At 29.2% G+C, this 20,215-nt stretch overlaps 3 protein-coding genes across 5 annotated transcripts; 1 reads left to right on the top strand and 2 right to left on the bottom strand.

Annotated features, from left to right (window-relative positions):
- Positions 1 to 2,424: 2,424 nt before the first annotated feature.
- Positions 2,425 to 7,974, bottom strand: LOC113365749 (probable ATP-dependent RNA helicase DDX43). 3 transcript variants are annotated; one of them, XM_026607294.1, is made up of 14 exons: positions 7,957 to 7,974; positions 7,703 to 7,783; positions 7,282 to 7,593; positions 6,760 to 6,891; positions 6,453 to 6,676; positions 6,284 to 6,379; positions 5,985 to 6,225; positions 5,762 to 5,918; positions 5,390 to 5,693; positions 5,243 to 5,329; positions 3,736 to 3,876; positions 3,572 to 3,672; positions 3,330 to 3,492; positions 2,425 to 2,541 (listed from the first exon to the last, which is right to left on the bottom strand). In XM_026607294.1, exons 3-14 carry the CDS (start codon positions 7,544 to 7,546, stop codon positions 2,461 to 2,463), a joined length of 1,992 nt encoding a protein of 663 aa, XP_026463079.1. In that variant the 5' UTR covers positions 7,547 to 7,593; positions 7,703 to 7,783; positions 7,957 to 7,974; the 3' UTR covers positions 2,425 to 2,460. The 3 variants fall into 3 exon arrangements, with proteins under 3 accessions (XP_026463079.1, XP_026463088.1, XP_026463071.1); XM_026607303.1 differs by lacking the exon at positions 7,957 to 7,974 and having other exon boundaries at positions 6,453 to 6,652; positions 7,703 to 7,887; XM_026607286.1 differs by lacking the exon at positions 7,957 to 7,974 and having other exon boundaries at positions 7,703 to 7,886.
- Positions 7,975 to 8,797: 823 nt separating this feature from the next.
- LOC113365768 lies at positions 8,798 to 16,557 on the top strand. The gene is made up of 17 exons (XM_026607315.1): positions 8,798 to 8,930; positions 8,997 to 9,098; positions 9,171 to 9,266; positions 9,332 to 9,421; positions 9,645 to 9,758; positions 9,912 to 10,496; positions 11,036 to 13,165; positions 13,225 to 13,359; positions 13,684 to 13,806; positions 14,003 to 14,143; positions 14,209 to 14,349; positions 15,117 to 15,236; positions 15,316 to 15,444; positions 15,502 to 15,646; positions 15,709 to 15,861; positions 15,938 to 16,093; positions 16,267 to 16,557. The coding sequence occupies exons 1-17, from the start codon at positions 8,877 to 8,879 to the stop codon at positions 16,479 to 16,481; spliced, it is 4,629 nt and encodes a 1,542-aa protein (XP_026463100.1). The 5' UTR covers positions 8,798 to 8,876; the 3' UTR covers positions 16,482 to 16,557.
- A 341-nt stretch (positions 16,558 to 16,898) lies between these two features.
- LOC113365739 (bifunctional methylenetetrahydrofolate dehydrogenase/cyclohydrolase, mitochondrial-like) lies at positions 16,899 to 19,038 on the bottom strand. Its single transcript, XM_026607276.1, has 5 exons — positions 18,826 to 19,038; positions 18,001 to 18,289; positions 17,733 to 17,899; positions 17,412 to 17,617; positions 16,899 to 17,263 (listed from the first exon to the last, which is right to left on the bottom strand). Exons 1-5 carry the CDS (start codon positions 18,942 to 18,944, stop codon positions 17,004 to 17,006), a joined length of 1,041 nt encoding a protein of 346 aa, XP_026463061.1. The 5' UTR covers positions 18,945 to 19,038; the 3' UTR covers positions 16,899 to 17,003.
- Between the last annotated feature and the right edge of the window lie 1,177 nt (positions 19,039 to 20,215).

The raw sequence follows: 20,215 nt of genomic DNA, 5'->3' as shown, positions 1-20,215 counted from the left end.
AACAGTGTAAATCCAAAGAAATCATAGTTTGTGAATCGGATTTTCAGGCAAAAACAATTCTCTACTTTGATACGTTAAGATCTAATAATAAAGTACTTAGGCAGATTTTCAATGATACCTCAGACAAATAGTGAATTAAACATTCATTTTGAAAAATCATATATCAATTATTAAAAAAATACTGCATATACCAATTACACAAATTTATTACTGTGACCAATTTAATATGAATGAACACTATAGTTGTCAGTGGTATTTTGCCTTAAGGCAAGTTGCATAAATTTCTCGATATGTGTACATAATCGACTTAATTATTAATAATTGAATTAATTTATGAGTCATATTACATATTATTGAAAATCGAACACGTTTCTAGTTCAACTCGGAGTATTTACTAAAAGCAATTGCAAATGTTCAAAATTCATTTTTTTGTAATTGGACTAGTTTCCATAAGATTATAATGGTTTAATAAGTTTATTAAGACCAGGTACTTTATCGCCATACTAAAGTAAAGTTGTAAGTAAAATGTCTAATTTGAACAAACGTAAAAAAACGCTGCTAATTTTTTCAGATTTTGATGATTTTTTTTAATTCAACGACTTGTCGTAGGGTGTTAAAATTTTATTATGGTCTCTAAGACCATGATAACTACCGTCAAAAAAAGTTTCATAAACATCGACAAAAAAATATTTTTTTCACCCGTTAATTATAAGAAAACGGCCCGGCCGATCTTTTGCAAAAACTACTCGAATCGAATTTTCAAAATCGATTCAGTATAGTGAGCTAAAACGTGGACGAAAAAATTTGCTCTTTTTTTACAGAGAAACGAAACTTATAACCGCTAGTCTTCATCGAGATACATCAAATAGGTTTTAAATTTTTGAAATCGGTTCAGGCGTTTTTCAGAAAACATCGATGAAAGGTCTAATTTTAGAAAATGCCAAAAAAAGCTACTAATTTTTTCAAACTTTGACCAATTTCAAAATTTAAACTACTTGGCGTAGAGTCATAATATTTTAGAATGATCTATAAGACCATGATACCTATCGTCAAAAAAATCATAAAAACTGTCAATTTTTTTTTTCAATAGTTAATTACAAGAACACAGGTCAACCAATCTTTACCAAAAACTAATCAGCATGATTCCCAACCAATACCTTTCGAACGGTTTTTGAATATTTAAAATCTATTTAAAATTGTGGGCTAAAACGCGGAAGAAAAATTTTACACTTTTGCTAAATACAAAGAAACGGCTTGGGCCGATCGTCGCGCAAAGCTGATAAGCGCCAATCCTCATCGAGATACATCGAATGGCTTTTGAATTTTATAAATCGTTTCAGCCGTTTTTTAGAAACCTCGGCTCATACACACACACACATACTTTTTCCAAATTTGGTCTCAAAATGGCTTGAAACGTCGAGAAAACATGAAATTAGCAAATCGGATTTTATCGCGAAAACAATAACTTCTTCTTGGGGAATTGACTATTACTAAATGATTAATATATGCTCGAAAGTACGTAAATATTTAAAGTTCTTTATTTTTTAATACTTCAAATAAAATATTTTACACATCATACCCTTTTTGCCCCAGGAGCAAATGACATGATTTGACATTGGACAATATTTCAATTCAGTTGATTTCATGAACATTATTGTGAATTGGTGAATATCATTTACAATGCACTTTCCTGTTGACAATTGCATGGAAGAAGATGAATGATGGTATTGAACTAAATGATGATGAAAATTGTGAAAATGTGTTTTTGAAAGTCGAAATTTCAGCATATTATCAAAGGGACGATTCTAGCCTATTTCCCATGCAAAGGGTTAATGTTATTACAATTAATTAAACATATTACCAACATACATATATCTATTTTATTAATATGGTAAGTACAATATTATGTTAAGTCGTTCATAAAAAATGAATGATTAAATAAATTTGTTATAAACATCATTCAATCTAACATCCAATTTAGAAAATAGATTCACACATTTTCACACTCTCACATTTTTAAGAGCAAAACTGAGACAAAGAATAATATAATTGAAGAAAACATATTGAATCAATTTGAAGACAAGGAGATAATAAGAGTAGTAAGTTGGAATAACACAACAAAAAAGTAGAAGATAGATACAAATGTAATTGTAAATTGTAAAGCAAAATAAATTTGGAAAAAAGACAGAAATTGATTATAAAAAATCAATGAAATGATTAAAACCGAGATGAGAATATTGGCTGAACAACTGAATCATCATAACAGCAAAGCTTATAAAAAGTTATACTTTCATTACTCAATATGTTTACATTCTGATTAAGTTTATTAATTTCAACTCTATTTTCATGCAAAAATTTAAAATTATGAGCAATTGAACTTAAAAACAAAAAAATATTAATCAATGGTTAAAAATAAATGAGATACTCTATACTAATCATTTATACGAATCAGATCTTTTTTTAACGCCTTCCAGATAACTGACGGCGGCGGCAAAACTGTTCATAAGCATCACACATCCTATTTATTTCTTCTGGGACTACCTACAAGATTAAATGAAAATTATCCTATGCTAAGTAATTATTGAAGGAAATTTAAAATGTAAGATAGATCGTTAGTTCCACATTCAATATGGAGATTTATACAGTACCAACAATATGTACAACACATTTTGCCTTATTATAAGACATTAATGTCTTAAAGATGTATTATGCAATTTCTTGTATACTAAATGTTTTTATATTCATTTGACCAATATTATGCAATGCAAAGCAGAATGCACACTGGCATTAGAAACTGAATATTTGTGAATAATTATTTTAACGAATGGCATTGAAAGCGACGGTTTGTCTCACAAACAGTGCAATGTACAGAACTCATTCAAACCATGATTTCATGCTAAAACAATTTGAAGTAAGCATCTGAATATTTTAAATGCATATAAAAAGCAGAAGTTATAGAAGAAGACTAGACATCAAAATATAACATTAAACCAAGTTATTTCAAACAGCAAATGTATATATACAACAGAATAGATATGTGAAAGCATATTTTAACAAATTCTTCAAATATATTTTTGGTTGTGTACTATCACGGTCACAAATTTACACTACATGAATAAGAAATGAATGTTTTTTAGTCTCTCATAAGAAAATGAATTTAGTTTGATGTTTGCTGCTTAGATTACTGTTTATGCATTCAAATATTATTTTCTAGAACATAGATATGATATATAAATGCTGTTCCTGAATAAACTTACACTACAAATTAAATCATTATATTTTGAAAATAAAACAATGGCACCAATGGGGTCTACTATAGAATCAAATACCTGATTAGTATCTTGTAAAATCTTCCTAAGATCCTTTGCAAGTTTCCAATCATTTCTGGTTACATATGTTATAGATTTTCCAGTTTTTCCAGCACGGCCAGTTCTTCCAACACGATGAACATATTCCTCAATAGTGTGAGGAAAATCATAATTCAAAATATGCCTAAATTATTAATAATAATTTTTAAAAACATACACCAAAAAAATTTAATTTAAGTCAATTTATAAAATTGGTAACTTACGTTATGTCCTTTATGTCAATGCCTCTTGAAGCTACATCAGTTGCAATAAGTATTGAAATAGCACCACTTTTAATATCATCGAGGGCACGAACTCTATCATACTAAAAAAGTGTAACTTGACAAAGTCATTTTTCAAAAGTTTACAATAAATATGACAAGCATACCTGTTCCCTTCCACCATGTATAGAATCACACCTAATGCCTTCCAGCTGTATGTCACACGAAATCATATCTACAGTGGCTTTCTTTCCACAAAAGATAATGGCCTTTTCATTATCTTTCAAAGTTTTAAGAAATGTGATAACCTATAATAATAAAGTTTGCTGTAACATAGTATATAATATCTGAAAAGCCATAGTATTTTTAATAACTTCTGCTAATTACCTCCTTATCAAACGATAGTTACATACAAAGGACTAGTACAAAAAGAGTTCCAAAAATTTAAAAAAAAAAGCTACATATTATAATTTCATAATAAAGGTTGATATATTTATTTTTTGAAAGATATTTATGTATTTATTGATTGATACTAAGCACATCCAAAGTCCTGTTTATTAAAATTTTGAGCTTCTTTCATTAAAAGGATCTTTACTTAAGAATTATGATAACTGTTCGGGTAAGCCTACGGTTTTCAAAAATCTTAAAGCTGTTCAATAAAACTTGTCAAGAATGAACCTTGATTAAACTTTCAAGACGATTGGTCCAGCCGTTTCATTTGGGATTCGTAGAAAAGTGCAAAAAGTTTTGTCCAAGTTTTCACAAAAAATCTTGAATTTTTTTTTTTTTTTTTAATAAATAATTATATTATGCAATATGTTAATAGACTGCTAACAAAAAATATTTCACAATATTAATTAAAAAATAGTAACAATACCTATCGACGTATCTACTAGGAATCTATGATGTATAATAATAAAAATAACAAAACAAAAAAAGAAAAAAATATCAGTAAAACGTAGCAAAGCAGAGGTATTTAGGTTTAACTGGACTAAATGAGGTCTTGTAGCAATTTTCCATTGAAAACGCTTTGGAAAGATATTTAAGAATCGTGCTGATTAGCTTCAGAGAAATATAGGCCGCGCCGTTTCTCCGTAATTAAATCTTGGTTTATGGTTTGCACGGATTTGGGCACTATAATTATTATAATTACAGATGTAAGTTTGTTTGAAACATAATTGAAAATCTCATTGATTTGTTTTTAGTTGGAGATGTTCTAAACTCTCAAATTAATTGTATTAGAGCAAATCCGTATTATATATCAATAATATATGATAATAATAATGAGTAGTACTGCCCTAGATAGGGTAGTGAGTTGAGTTAAACTCCAACTCCATTCAGGGAAGAATAGTGTGAGAGATTTTCTATTTCCATTTCACAACGCAATGCCTGAAATGGGCTATTTTCAATTGGAAATATATTTTTGATCTACATTTTCAAGTAAAAATGGACATCCCTACTGCACGATATTCACAGAAGGCAACGCAAACTGTTACGTCAATTATATATATATATATATATATATATATATATGTATGTATGTATACTATCTGCCTGACATCTGGATGATATAGACATCAAAGTTGTATTTATTAATGAACATAATTTCTGGAAAAATTTATTGCACAAATGCAAATTGTTAATGTTAATTGTTAGTTAGTTACTTTTACTTACTGCATCAATCTTTTCATCTTCTTGCAATAAAACTATTTCCTGTGTAACACTGGCAACTGGAGTTAAATCTAGAGACCCAACCCGAACCTACAATTTGATAAAAACGCACTAAAAACTTCGTCTTAAACAAATATAATTAGGTCTTACCAGTACAGGATTAGCCATATAGTGCTGTGCAAGATCAGAAATTGCATAAGGCCAAGTAGCACTTGTCATAACTGTTTGTCTTTGTGGTCTTAAATATGAAAGAATTTTTCTTATCTGAGGTTCAAAACCTAAATCTAGCATGCGATCAGCTTCATCCAGGACAAGATATGTCACACCCTCTATATTTATATCTTTAGATTCTAGGAAATCATTCAAACGCCCTGGCGTTGCAACAATTATATGAGCACCCTGGGTGAGGCAATCTCTTTGTTCTTTACGATTCACACCACCATATACACATAAACTGTTGTAACAAAAAAAAATCAAATGTTAAATTGATATATAAATAGAATACAACTGTGTTTATCTTACACTTTTGTTTCTTTATAAGGATATTTTAAAACCTCTGACTCAATTTGCAGAGCTAGTTCTCTGGTTGGAGCCAAAACTAGAACTGATGGCTCATTAGATTTCACAGACTGCCCATGCAAATGCACCAATGCCGGTAAGATGAATGCCAACGTCTTACCTATAAATAATCAAAGTTATTGTCATCTACATTCAATATGACTTAATAAATTGCCAATATAAATACCTGATCCTGTTTGAGAAATTCCTATCATATCTTTACCACTAAGTAAAATTGGCCAACTATGAGCTTGAATAGGGGAGGGCTTTTGAAAACCTTGCCGTTCTATCTGCTGTAACATTTCAGGAAACTGATTAAAGCATTGTGCAAATGTTTGAATAGGATTTGGTATCGGTTCTGCACAACATTCATCTTTGGCTTCAAGGAATGATACAGTTACATTATTCGCTTTAAATATATCTTCAACCTGATAGAAAATACACTGTTAGTTTTTTGTATTAATTATATAAAAACAAAATAATTACCTCTTCAGGACTCAATTGGGTAACTTCTGGGTGTTCCACATAAAAATTCTTAATGACAGGAGGAAATTTAGCCCATTTTTCTTCTGTATACTTTTTCTGAAGTAATAAAAATTAATTAAATAATAAATTAATAAAATTATGTTAAAAATATCAAATAAAAAGTACGAACACTTTTTGCAATTAAGGCGGCCCAGTCAGGAAATTCATCATCATCAGTTCTATTATTCTCTTCAATAGAAACTTCAGCTAATTCTTCAGTAACATGGTCAATAGTTTCAGTAGATTTTTTAGAATCATGATCAAACAACAGTTCATTTATAAGCGCTTCAGCTCTTTCTTGATTTGATTTAGATCCAATCAAAATAATTTCTGTGTCATAAAAATTTTCAACCCCTTTTCCAAAAGAAATGAATATAGGTGTACATCTTTATATTTGCATTATAAAGCAAAATAGTGGCTGAATTAGGAACACATACCTGTCTTTATCATGCACTGACTTGATTTTCTTATATTTTGTATATTACATCCACCCCTTCCTATGAGGCGTCCTAATTTTTTCGAGGGAATCTTTATTATTTTGTCATTATCTTTATGACCACGAGAAATACCTTGAATAGAGAAATACTTACATAATATAAATAGAGTTATGTGAGCTCTGAAAACACCTAAGTATGATAATTATAATGATAATGATCAAAATCATTCAATTAGTTATTTTGACATAATTCTATTTAACATTTCAAGAGTATGAACAATTTGTTTAATATTTCTAACCAAAACATTAAATAAAGGGCAATGAAAATTTGTAGATACACATTCAATAAAAAAAAACTGTTATATGGATCGATTTTAAAACTTTGTAAAAAAATGTTATGCATAGTAATGCAGTATTCTTTACAAAGCAAAAATTAATACAATGTTTAGCAACAGCTACTATTGCAATCAAGCAGTGTACAACAAATTACGTCACTGAATAAATTAAAATTAAATCTCAATACTTGATCTATTGCTGTGTCTATTTGAATGGCTTGAACCAGATGGCTTGGATTGAAATGAAGTAGAATAAGCTGGTCGATTATTGAAACTTGAAACTGGTCTTGGCAGTTCTCTGTGCTGTGATAGTTGCTGCTGTTGTGAGCAATCTTCATCATCCCAGTTTTCTTCATGATCCTGAATGGAACCCGTATCAAACTGTGATGATCGCTGCCGTTGTTGCCAATTATCATTCCTCCAGTTTTCTTTGCAATTCGAAACTGAACCCATTTCAAGCTTTACAGTCTTCACACACTGCGGTAACCAATTTTCTTTTCCTATCAAAGTTTATTAATCGCTTGTGCGAGGTACTATTTTCGTTGAACAGTATAACAAATTAAAAGTGAAGTTACATCTAAAATGATGAAAATCAACTGAACGACTTACAAGTCTACGCTGCACTTTGTATTTCAATTGGTATTTGGTATTTCAATTCTTATTTTCAATGTTCATAATGTGTGTTAACGTCTGTGGATTGAAACACTTAAATTAACGATTATTCTATGAAAAATTTGCAAAAGTTTGAAATTTCAGTTAAGTTTAATTTGAAATCAAAATGGTAAATAGTAAATATAAGATAATCAAACTGTGTTTTGTTTAATACAATCACCACATTACTAATAAATTTTGCAACTTATTACTGTCTGTAGACGAACAATCAGTTAACCCTATAAACACGAGGGAATTGTGAGCGCAGGCCGCAGGGTGACATCTGACAGCCACATCATGCATCAAGAACGAGAACGCTTAATGCTCTTCTTTCATCTATGCGCTAATGCTTATTGAGAACGCGAAGGATTGCGAAGGATTATCGAAAAGACAAAAATCGTTTAAATGAATGAGGTATGTTATTTTCTTTTACTTTTTTACTACTAATTATTAAATACTAAATATATACAACAATTTAGGATACTAATCTTATATATGTGTAGTATATTTGTATAGTATTTGTTATTCAAAAATATGTCTATTTCACTTCAATTTTATGCGTTTTAAAAGTAGGTTAAACGGAAAGATATTTTCAGATTATCATAATAATATTATTTTTATAATATATATATTAATAATAATATTTAAGACTTGCATATTTTATTTAAATAAATTCTTCAGTCTCGTAAATTTAGAATTAATTGCTAATACTGGTGAAATACGATATGATGTAATTTTAAAATTTTTATTTAAACTTAAAAGAGGAAACAACGTATTTTGGTTGATTAATAACGTGTCGAAACAAATCAGTTATTATTTCTCCGTGTTATTGTTTTTGTGTTTTGACACATTTTATTAAAATTTAAAATAAAATTATTTGATTTAAAATATGATTATTTATCTATGAATATGTATTTGTCTTATCTCGGTTTTACTATCAAATCTCTCTCTGCGTATCGATATAATTTACATATTATTTTGTTTTCGTATGTTGGTGAACTACAGTTATTGTGATTATTATTTTTGGCGAAAAAGTGTTGTTTTTTATTTTAGATTTTCAACTGCACGACGAGGCAATTTGATCAATTATTACGTTCAATAATTATTAAAAGTGACAGATAAAATTTCCAAAATGTTTGATTGTACGCAAAGGATTTGTGAAGAAACAAAAAATGACAAGCAACAAGTAATTACATTTAAATGAATACAACCAGTTAAAACTCTATTATTAAAGACAATTTATGAATTTTAGGTTGCTACTTTATATATTTTAGGAACCAGTTATCCTATATTTACAGGCATCAACAATGTTGGCAGAGATACAAGAACGTCTGATATATTTATTGATGATCCGGTATATATTATATGTATTTATATTTTTATATATTATGCCTTTTTAATTATTCACCAATATAATCAATTCCAGACAGTTTCACAGAGCCATGCTGTTATTAGAGTCTATGATCACAGACATGTTATATTGGATCTCCGTTCTACCAATAAAACTATACTTGATTCTGAGGTCTGTTTTTTTGTATTGATTGATATCACTATAATTTTGCCACTTATTAAGTTTTATTTTTGTAGGGTCCACTTTTACCTTATGATCACTATGATTTAAAACATAAATCGACTTTGAAGTTTGGCAATGTTTCTGGGCAGTACTTCTTTGATGAGGTAATGATTTGGATGAGTACAATATATTTTTAATATATAATAATAATAAATGGTAGTCTACCCGAAGACAGGCGCATGGTTTGAGAGCCACCATAAATAAATGATTCCCTTATCCTTTGTCTACCATTCATGATATATATATATATATATATATATATATATATATATATATATATATATAATTATTATTAATAAGGTCTTAATTTGTTTTCTTTCTTTCAAGATGGAATTGGAATCACAGAAACCGCCTATTCAAAATTTTTCACGGCCAGCCAATCCATTAGAAAAAGTCTTGGAATCGAGTACAGATTCTCAAATAAATTTTGATGCAACAGATGTATGACAAAAGTTTTTATCTTCTATTTAGCTTTGATTTACCATATACTATAATTTCAAATGAAATAAGTAATTGATCTCTATTGTCTATGTCTTGATCTTTCTTTCCTTGCTTGGGCTACTCAATATATTTTATTTTTAATTTTTTTTTTAGGATTCTGACCGGTTAGCTATTTCTACTTCGCCTATTTTAGATAGTTCTTTATCTAACAGAAGATTGAAAAGTAGCAGTTCTAGGTCTTTATCACCTAAAACAGTTATTGAACTCTCTGACTCAAAAAGAAATACAAATTCCAATGAGATCAAATTTTCTGATGCTTCAATACATGAAGCAGAAACACAGGTATCAAATATTGCACCTAAAGCAACATGCCAGAAAAATAGTCTGTTAGATAGTTCTGACAGGCTAATATTAAGTGAAACATTACATGATGATAATACATCTTTAAGTGATAAAGAAATGTTTGTGCCTGAAACACAAAATTTTGCTGAGGACACTCCTGTTCTTTATCAATCTGTTGCCGATAGTGAACTTGATGATACAGATCAAATGTCAAAGTCAAATAATACTTGTGATGCTGATTTAAATGAAATAATTAATTATCAAGAAGACAGTAATTCTTCTGTTTATGAGATTGTTTCTTCACAATGCCTATTAAGGTCATTTTCTGATCTTTCAAAGTCAGTAGAGAAAGCAGTGGATAATGATATTATTATTGAGGGAACTAACAATAAATCTGTAAGTGAAATTATTTTTTAAAAAATATGTTGAGCTCTACTTTTTATACATTTCACATTAACAACAGTAATGAACTGTTACACTTTTTTAATATGTTTCTTTTATTGAATCACATTCAAGTAATTCATTTCTTCATATAAGAATAACATTGATAAAATTGATAGGAAATCAAATATGACTTTGTCATTTACCTTAACACTTAACAGACAGGTCGAACCTGTTCCATCCTACATAGTTTCCAGGATTTTTTTAGGAAAGGTAGATATACATGGTTTAAAGCATTGAAACTACAATAAAACTTTAATAATTAATGAAAAAAAAATATTTTTCATAACAGTATTGATTAAAGTGATTAGAATTTTTTTAAACATGTGAATATTATCCTTGAGTTCATTATGTGTTAAATAAATCTGTGAATCATACAACACAATTTTTTGTTGTTAATTGCATAGAAAGAACACTTTCAGAACATTAGACTATTAATGCATATTTTTATCTGCTATACATTTATTTACATTTTTTTAAAAATTGTTTATTAGGATAACGATATAACAGACTGCGAAGATTGTATTGAAAATTCTGATAATGAAGAGACTAAACCAAAGGTACCTGCTGAAAATGATGAACTAGATATTAATAAAAGTATTGAATTTTTGGATAAAGCATCCAAAGATATCGATGAGGGATTGAACATATCAAAAAGTAAGGGAGAGAATGTGAATGGTATAAATATTTCGCCAACAGTTAATATCAGAATCAGTCCAAGCACTACTGTTGTGGACATACATCCCACGGATGCTGAAATTGTTACTGAAAGAAGTGAGAAATTGATTCATACAGAGAAAAGCAAAGACATGACAGAGCAGAACTTGACAGAAATAGATATATCGGATATTTGCACCCAAAAAGTTCCTACTTCAGTATCTGAAAATTTGCAAAAGAAATTGATTCACACAGAGAAAAGCAAAGAAATGATTCATGACTTGTCAGATGCTTGCACTCAAAAAATTCCCACTTCGATATCTGAAAGTTTGCAAAAAAACAATGCGGCTACAAGTCTTGTAAACAATGAAGACAAAGAAGATTGTGCTATGAAAGATGAAAGATTTGTTGTAGATAAGCAAATAGAAGTAGACATATCTGATGCATGCACACAGATTATACCAATCTCTAATGATAGCGGAAATAAATATTCTGATAAAAATAAGTTTACAGATATTTCTGATCAATGCACTCAAAAACTTCCTACCCCGATTTGTAGAGTTTCTCAACGGAAAAAAAAATTGCCTGCAAAACTTGTTGATCATGATGAAGTGTGGAATATGCCAACACAAAAACTTGATAGTTCAAAAAAATCCAGTTCCAAATCTGAATTGGATTCAAATATCAGTGATACATTTAATCAGCCTACTAAATTAACACATGATATTTCTGATATGCCTACACAAATTATTACAGCTCCTGTACCTGAAGTAATCAACGCAAATCAAGATTCTACAGTTAAGAGCAATGTCAGAAAAACTCGTAATTCCAGGAAAAATCATGTTCAGAAACCAGATGAAAACCGGTCAACAGAAGTAAACAGTAAGTCTTGTAAAGGTGGTATTAACAAATATAATAAGAGTATTTCTTCTAAAGATGAAATTGATAAATGTGAATCTGAGCTAAAAATGTCTGAAGACAGTATTTGTGACCAAACTACAATCATGCTTCCGCGATCGAGTATTAGTGCTCGGTCTTCTCCACAAATATGTGAAAATATTAATTTGGATACCAATAAAATTCTAATAAGTGAAGCATCAGAATCTTTTAATATAACCTCAATCAGTGAAATAGCAAGTGATGCAAAATCCAATTGCTTTAGTAAGAAACCTCATGCATCATCTTACATCAGTAGCACTCCTATGGTTTCCAACAAAAAATTTAACAACAATGGAAGTGATGAATCCTTAAATCTGATTAAAAATAAAACGTATGACACTATTGTTTCACATCGTAGTATAAGTGATGAAAGCATAGAAGACTCTGAGGCTGAACTTATGGCAGAAAATTCTATGAAAATTGATGCAGAAAAAATTCGTTCTGCGATACAACCTCAGCAGATTTTTGGAGATAGTTCCGATAATGAGAATAAGAGAGAGAATGAAGAAGAATTATCTATTGCTAAAAATAAACAGCCCAAAAAACGAAAAGTATTGAATGAAAAAAGTGCTCGCAATTCACAGAAAAAAAAGAAGGGTAAAAACTTGAGCAATTTGTTTGGTGATACGGAAGATGATACAGATGAAGCAATGGGCTCTCCTGTAAGGAAAACAAAGAAGTATACTAGAAATGTTAAAAAACTAGACAAAAAGAAAATTAAAGATTTATCAAGCACTGAAATACCAGACAAAAATTCAAAAAAGGTATCTGAATATCTTAAAAGTACTGAAGTGGATGCTGATTCTTCATTTTATAAGGAGCTAAGTAATAGTAAAGCAAACTCATCAAGGAATATACAGGATGATGCAGTGACTACATCTACTGCAAATACTAAAATAGGACATAAAAGTCAGGAACTTGTACCAAAAGTTGTATTAAGTTCTTTGAACAATATAGATTCAGAAAGTGATAAAACTTTATTCATAGATCGAGGATCAGTGAATCCAGTTGAGAACAAAACGTCAAAGGTAGACTTGCAATGTTTTAAGCAATACAAAATATGGCATTTATATATTGTTGTTTCTAGGTAAAAACTGCTACTAAGATCATGGATTCTGAAAGCCTGGAAAATTTGGATGCAAAGCGAAGAAAAAGTAGCAGAAAACAAGTTTCTGGCAAACTGGAAACGCAAACGTCTAGTAGCCCAGCTATTTCTAAAAAGGTTAATATTATATTTTGATATATATAGATAGCACTATTACAAATGAATATAGAAATACACTAATCTATTACTATGATACCTATATTGTTATAATTCATAGATTTAAAGTATTATTGAGAGTATATATAAAATACTATCAATTTCACTGGTAAAAAAAGAATTATTTAAATTAAACATGTACTTCTAGGAAGAATGTATTAACATAGGCATGCTTAATTAAACTTCAAATATAGAATTTATGTTTAAATTTTTCAAAATTTATTTTGCTTATTACTTATTACTTTCAAATTCTAATGCTTATTACTTTTTTTTATCAATTTTTAGAAGGATGAAGAAATAATTTTACTCGAAGAAAATTTGAAAGAAGAAAAACTGTCAGGAGCATCACAAAGGAAGAGTGCCAGACAACAAACAGTTAATAATTCTAGTCCAGTTATCTCCAAAATGGTGAATAAATACTATATACATATATATTTATATAGATATATATATATATATATATATATATATATATATATATATATATATATATAACACCTGTAATTAAGTATTATTACGTTAAGTTTATCTTATAACTTGCCTTTCTATTAATGCGTTCTCATCACTTTATTCACTTATTTATTTTACAATTAAATTTTTACAGAAGAAAGACGATATTAATTTGGATAGATCAAAATCTGAAGATGTAAACAGCACTTCGGGTATAAACATAAGGAAAAGCAGCAGGAAAGTGAAAAATATTCAAAATGAGTCACAGCATTCTTCAAAATCTAGTATTTCAAAGGTTAGTTTTGCACATTTGTATTTCTTGTATTTATATATTCTACATAAGTATTTACTCTTTTTCAGAAAAGAAATGAATTAAATTTGGAAGAGAAATCAGAAAGTTCCGGAGTTTGTACAAATACTAACCTAAGATATAACAATAAAAAACATAAAACTGATAAATTAGAGTCACAAACTCCTACGAGCCCAATAATTTCCAAAAATGTTGGTATAATTATTATTAGTATATATATATTTTCTATGATTTTATTTTTCTGAAATTGATAGCCTTTTTTATTACAAAAGAATAAAAAAAAAACAATAAATTTTTTTTGGCCTCTTCTTCGGAAACCTTCAAAGACTGAAATTTAAAAAACTACATACACTATAAAAACATATATACACACTCACATTAAAAATTGTAATTGATTTTATTTTGAGATATAGGTTGCTAAGGGATTCAGAAAAATTATGTTATATAGCTAATCTAGAACAACAATAGGGTGGTGTTTAATATGGACATTTTCGAATTTCCTTACTCCCAAGGGCTCAAATGTTTCCAAATTGATAAAAAACAATTCTCTGAAAGTTATAGCTCTTAATATTAACTTTTAGATAGAGTGCAATTTAATCAAAGTTTTGTATGTAATTAGCATGAAAATATTTCAAAAATTTTCAAAATGCCTTTTAGATATAACTTAGCGATAAATGAATCAAAAATGACAATTTATGTCACACTAAGTTATATCTAAAAAATATTTTTAAAATTTCTGAAATTGAATTGCGCTCTATCTAAAAGTTGATATTAAGAGCTACAACTTTTAGAGATTTTTTTTTATCAATTTGGAACCATTTGAGCTCCTGGGAGCAAGGAAAATTTGAAAATGTCCATATTAAGGACCACTTTAATATATATTTATGTTTAATATATATATATATATATATATATATATATATATATATATATATATATTAAATTCCATATATTATAGAAAACAAGTGACATTGATTCAGTTCTGGAATGTTCTAAAAATGTAGAAGTTTCTACTACAAATCAAAGAAAAAGCAGTCGAAAGCGAATGCCCAGCATTCATGTATCGGACAATAAATTTGTGAGTGTAAATCTAAAAGTCTAAACTCTATTGAAAATCAATCAACCATCCCATTTATTACCCATATATCTATTTTTAGCTTCAAAGTATTTCTCTCAAAGCGGATCACTTAGAAAATTCTAATACTAGTTATCAAAGGCAAACCAAAAGACAATTGTCCCATAGTAGAGAATCAGAAAATTCTGATGTTGAAAATGCTTGTAAAAAGGTAATTTTGTTCATTTATATAATTTAATTCTTACCTTATACGTTTTTTTTTTTTTAGAAGAAGGAAAATGAACATATAGACCCAAAGCAAGTTTCAAAATCTAATACTTCATCCAGTATTTCAGAAAAGAGTGGTAGTAATTTTAAAATTTTAATAACTTCAGTAAGCGATGATACCTTGCCTGATCTTATAACTAAATTAGGTTTGTCAGTATTATTATTTTAAAAATATTATATTATTCTTAATTTTTTTAACATATTACAGGAGGAATCATTGTTGAGAATCATAATCAATGTACCGTTTTGATAGCTCCTCGTATAATTAGAACAGTTAAGTTTTTATGTTGTCTTGCAAAAGGAATACCCATTGTATCGGTAGACTGGTTGATTCAGTCTTCGAAAGTACATAAATTTTTAGGTAATTTTATGATAACTAAGTATTTGAAGAAATACTAAATTTAAGTTTAAGTTATCATTGAGTTATCATTTTGCAGATCCATGGGATTATATAACAAAAGATAAAGCTGGTGAACAAAAATACAAATTTAATTTGAAAAACGCTTTAAAACGAGCTCAAGGTAGTCCTCTATTAAAGGACTATACAGTTATGGGCACAAAGAGCATTCTCCCGCTGCCACGAGAAACAAAAGGTCAGTAATTAAATTCAAAACTCATGTTGGTAATACCAAGTACTATCTTTATGATATAGATAGTGATAAAAACTTTTTATACACGTGTATGGCATGCTTGGGTATACCCATTCATATTATATATAATATAGACGGATAAATGAGCAATGAGAAATTAACACAATCAATTGCAGATATTGTTGAAAGTTGCGGGGGTACTTTCGTGACAACTAGTCCACGAAGTGGATTTAAAAATCCATCTTTCATTATATCCTGCGAAGAGGATAAAAAGTTTTGGCCTAAGAAAACCGGTAGAAAATATATTCCTCCTATAGTGAAGTCAGAGGCTTTGCTCACAGGAATTTTACATCAGAAATTACATCTTTCTCAACATTTATTAACAGAGTAGGGTGATATACTTTAACAATATTTTGGTAACAGCATCGATAATAATGTGATTTTTGTTATCACCTAAAAGTTTAGACTCAGACTATTTAATGCTTTATAAATAATAACATATTTATTGTTTATTTTTATAGAAATGATTTGTACCTTTTATGTAATATTTTATAATAGATTATTTTTTGAAGAGTTAAATAAATAAATATTTATAAACAAAGTTATAGAAAACTTTTTAATTTGTACTTGCCACAATAAGAATTTTAGTTCATTGGATTACTTCTGATTTTAATATTTCTGTAACATATGAAAAATATTTCAGCTACAATTTTTTTTAATACAAATTTTATTTATATTATAAATTATTTTATATTATAATTTTATTTTATAAACAACAAAATATTTCATATTAAACATTTCAAGCACCTTTCTTTAAATTGTTTTGTCTACTAGTTTTTAACAAGTGTTATGTATATGATGAGCCATTTGTTTACTAGTTTGATAAATATAATGCAATCAATATACAAGCAATTTATGCATTGTTTCGGTTATTATATTCTGCATTGTACTTCGCTGCTTTGAAAGTATTCTTCATCAACATCGCAACCGTCATCGGGCCAACTCCACCTGGCACAGGTGTGATGTACCCAGCAACCTCCTTTGCAGCATCAAAATCAACATCACCGACAAGCTTATTTTTTCCTGTGACTGGGTCCTGTATTCTTGTTATTCCAACATCAATCACAGCTGCACCAGGTTTAATCATGTCCGCTTTAATTAGACCAGGAACACCTGAATATTTAGATTATTTACAAAAAGTGTCAGAAAAAACAGTTACAAAAAGCTTTTTGAAAAAAAAAAGGACTGCTACACAATTTTACTACTGAAGATCTATGGGCTGCATGAGATAAAATAAAGTAGCAGAAAAAACAATTCTTACCGGTTGCTGTGACTACGATGTCAGCAGTTTTACAAAACATGGCCAACTGCTCGGGTGGAGTAAACCTATGACAAATTGTTGTGGTTGCATCCATGGCATGTGTTTCATTCCTACCATCAGCATGAAGGAGCATAGCCATTGGCATTCCAACATTTTTAGAACGACCTACTACAACTGCATTTTTTCCAAATGTCTCTATTCCTGATCTGAACAAAAAATTTTGATATAAGGATTTATTACTTTCTAGTGATAAATCGCCATCAGACATTGTAATATTGTACTCAGGTTAAATTTTTTACTTCATCTCTAAACAAAATGTACCTTTTAATTAACTCTTGCACACCTAATGGTGTACAAGGAATAAATGAATTCATATCTGAACAGAACTTTCCAATATTTTCAACATGAAAGCCATCTACATCTTTTCTTGCACTGACCGCATTACAAATATTTCTTTCATTAATATGTTGGGGCAATGGGAGTTGTATCTAAAATAATACATAAATAATTATAATTATAACAGAAAGAAAAAATGCAGAAATTAGTACAATTCATCACATATGCGTATTCAATACTCAATTGTTTTTACCAATATTCCATCAATACTGTGATCATTGTTCAATTCTTCAATTCTCTGCAGTAACTCATTTTCAGAAATATCAGCTGGAATTTTTATCGTTATGCTATCTATTCCAACATTCTGTGCCGCTTTCATTTTGTTTTTAACATATGTATCACTTGCAGGATCTTCCCCTACTAACACTGCAGTTAATTGAGGTGCTCTGTTTCCAGCATCACACCATTTCAAGATCTCCTTTTTCAGTTCTTCCTGGATTTCATTGGCAATTTTCTTACCATCAATTAACTTTGCCATTTTCCTTTAAAAAAAATGTAAAAGACATTATCTATTAGGAATGCGAAGGGCAACTAATAACGGACACAAATCAACATAATACAGACAGTATTACTATATTGACAATATATGAAATAAAGCTATTTATATTTTATATGTATTCTAGATACATTCTACAAAGAAAAATATTTGTTTAATATTAACAATGAAAAAATGAGGACTCTCACAGTTATGAAATAACCAATATGATATTGCCCATTAATAAAAGAATGATATTTTCACTAGCTTGTTAATAAAATCTAACATCAACAAAACACATATTACAACCTTTATATTCAAAGAAAACTCGAAACAATACTTTTTATCTAAAAGTTCAAGTTCAAATGTTAATCAGTAAATGTTAAATTCAACAGTACTAATGTAAACAGAGTACCTGCCACAACTGGAGTAACATTTGCATAATAAACAAAAAATTCTAAATAAAGCTAAACAGTCTAAACTAATGAACAAGCGGTTAATGTTAAGTTGATTCACAATATGAAGCCAATAATCAGTTCTTACCTTCCGCCCATTCTTCTTTGAGTGGGTGAAGGAGATATACAATTGAAATTTTGACTAGAAATATCTCTCATGGCTATGCTGAAAACTATACTGATCTTTCGTATTGATCGCATTGCCATTTATATGTTTGACATGATTTTTTTTATTTGAAAAAATATCTTATCAATATTTGTAATATTCCATATAAGCATAACGTCATTAACATTAGAGATTCATAGCAGCTGCAATAATAAAAAACATAGGATTCGCGTCAAGCTTGCGCCTTATCGCAAAGCTGCAGAGATGTATTTAAATGGTAGATAATAATCTCCAGAAGATGTACACAATAAAAGAATTATCGATACTTCATTGAAACACACGTTTAACTAGCTTATAAAAATTACCTATTCTTAAATATAAGTGCTGTCAGCTTCAACTCTCATGCGGTCTCATGAATATCAAAATGTGTAATATAACCAAAAAATCCGAGAAGGAATACCTAGGTTTGGATCATTCAGTACTACGTGTCAAATGTCAGTCACTACACTTGCATTAATCGCATTAGCCAAGAAGAAGTCGACCATGAAGGTACGTTTAAAGGAAAACCACAGGAAAAGGAGAAATAAAAGATGTCGTGGTAAACGTATGCTTTTAATTAAAGACATAATACAAATTAGGGAGATAACATATGTTAGATATATACATGCAATAGCATTTTAGTACGTAGTTTTGTGTTAAGATGAGGTTTGGATTGAAGTAAACTTAATTAACTTCCCTTAGTTACCCTACTTTATAGTTATAGTAATCGCATAAAAAACCGAAAATGAAAATTTGTATATATTTTCACGTTTCAGAGGTTTCTGAACATTTTGGCATACCTTGCAAAAAATGGATGTATGTGTGTGTGTGCGGATACAAATTTTCGTCGACGATTTTGGGAAACGGTTCAACTGATTTCAATTATTCAAAAACATTCGATTGCTATTGATAAGGAGACGTGCTGATTAATTTTTGGCAAAGGCAGATCTAGCTGTTTCGAAGATACGGGGCAAAAAGTGCCACAAACGGTAACTCAGTTTTTAGGAGAACGGAGCGTCCGATTTTAATAATTCGAAAAACATTTTATTTGTATTAACAAGATTAAGAACTGATTAAATTTTTGCGAAGGCAGATCTAGTGAAAAAAGTAAAAAAAAGAAACTTGGCGGTCAAAAATGATCATTAGATATAGACACATCAAATTATCAGATATTTTATGGCGATTTTAATAATACGTATAAATTTTATTTACATTTATATGGGTTCCGTAACATCGTTGGTCCGTTAGAGGCGACGCGGCGCTTACGCGCTTCGATATTTCATCTTCATGCAGTTAAAGCATTACGATTGATTTGAAAAAAAGTTCAGAATTT

This window comes from Ctenocephalides felis, unplaced genomic scaffold (assembly GCF_003426905.1).
Source record: "Ctenocephalides felis isolate EL2017-DRISC unplaced genomic scaffold, ASM342690v1 CF-g0.4_SCAFFOLD_00517, whole genome shotgun sequence".
NCBI lineage: Eukaryota > Metazoa > Arthropoda > Insecta > Siphonaptera > Pulicidae > Ctenocephalides > Ctenocephalides felis.
The sequence above is the reverse complement of the archived record's forward strand: the minus strand, read 5'-3'. Positions and strand labels throughout refer to the sequence as shown.

What these genes read in the sequence shown, in the direction of transcription:
- LOC113365739 (XM_026607276.1), bottom strand. Translation starts at nt 18,944, where the DNA reads ATGGCAATGCGATCAATACGAAAGATCAGTATAGTTTTCAGCATAGCC. An exon ending in CAAAGAAGAATGGGCGGAAG is followed by an intron (nt 18,290 to 18,825) that starts GTAAGAACTGAT and finishes TTTTTTTTAAAG; the next exon opens with GAAAATGGCAAAGTTAATTG. An exon ending in GTGCAAGAGTTAATTAAAAG is followed by an intron (nt 17,618 to 17,732) that starts GTACATTTTGTT and finishes TTTTTTGTTCAG; the next exon opens with ATCAGGAATAGAGACATTTG.
- LOC113365749 (XM_026607294.1), bottom strand. Translation starts at nt 7,546, where the DNA reads ATGGGTTCAGTTTCGAATTGCAAAGAAAACTGGAGGAATGATAATTGG. An exon ending in ATATGGCTAATCCTGTACTG is followed by an intron (nt 5,330 to 5,389) that starts GTAAGACCTAAT and finishes ATCAAATTGTAG; the next exon opens with GTTCGGGTTGGGTCTCTAGA. An exon ending in TTTTACAAGATACTAATCAG is followed by an intron (nt 2,542 to 3,329) that starts GTATTTGATTCT and finishes TTAATCTTGTAG; the next exon opens with GTAGTCCCAGAAGAAATAAA.
- LOC113365768 (XM_026607315.1), top strand. Translation starts at nt 8,877, where the DNA reads ATGTTTGATTGTACGCAAAGGATTTGTGAAGAAACAAAAAATGACAAG. An exon ending in GTCCAGTTATCTCCAAAATG is followed by an intron (nt 13,807 to 14,002) that starts GTGAATAAATAC and finishes AAATTTTTACAG; the next exon opens with AAGAAAGACGATATTAATTT. An exon ending in CAAAATCTAGTATTTCAAAG is followed by an intron (nt 14,144 to 14,208) that starts GTTAGTTTTGCA and finishes ACTCTTTTTCAG; the next exon opens with AAAAGAAATGAATTAAATTT.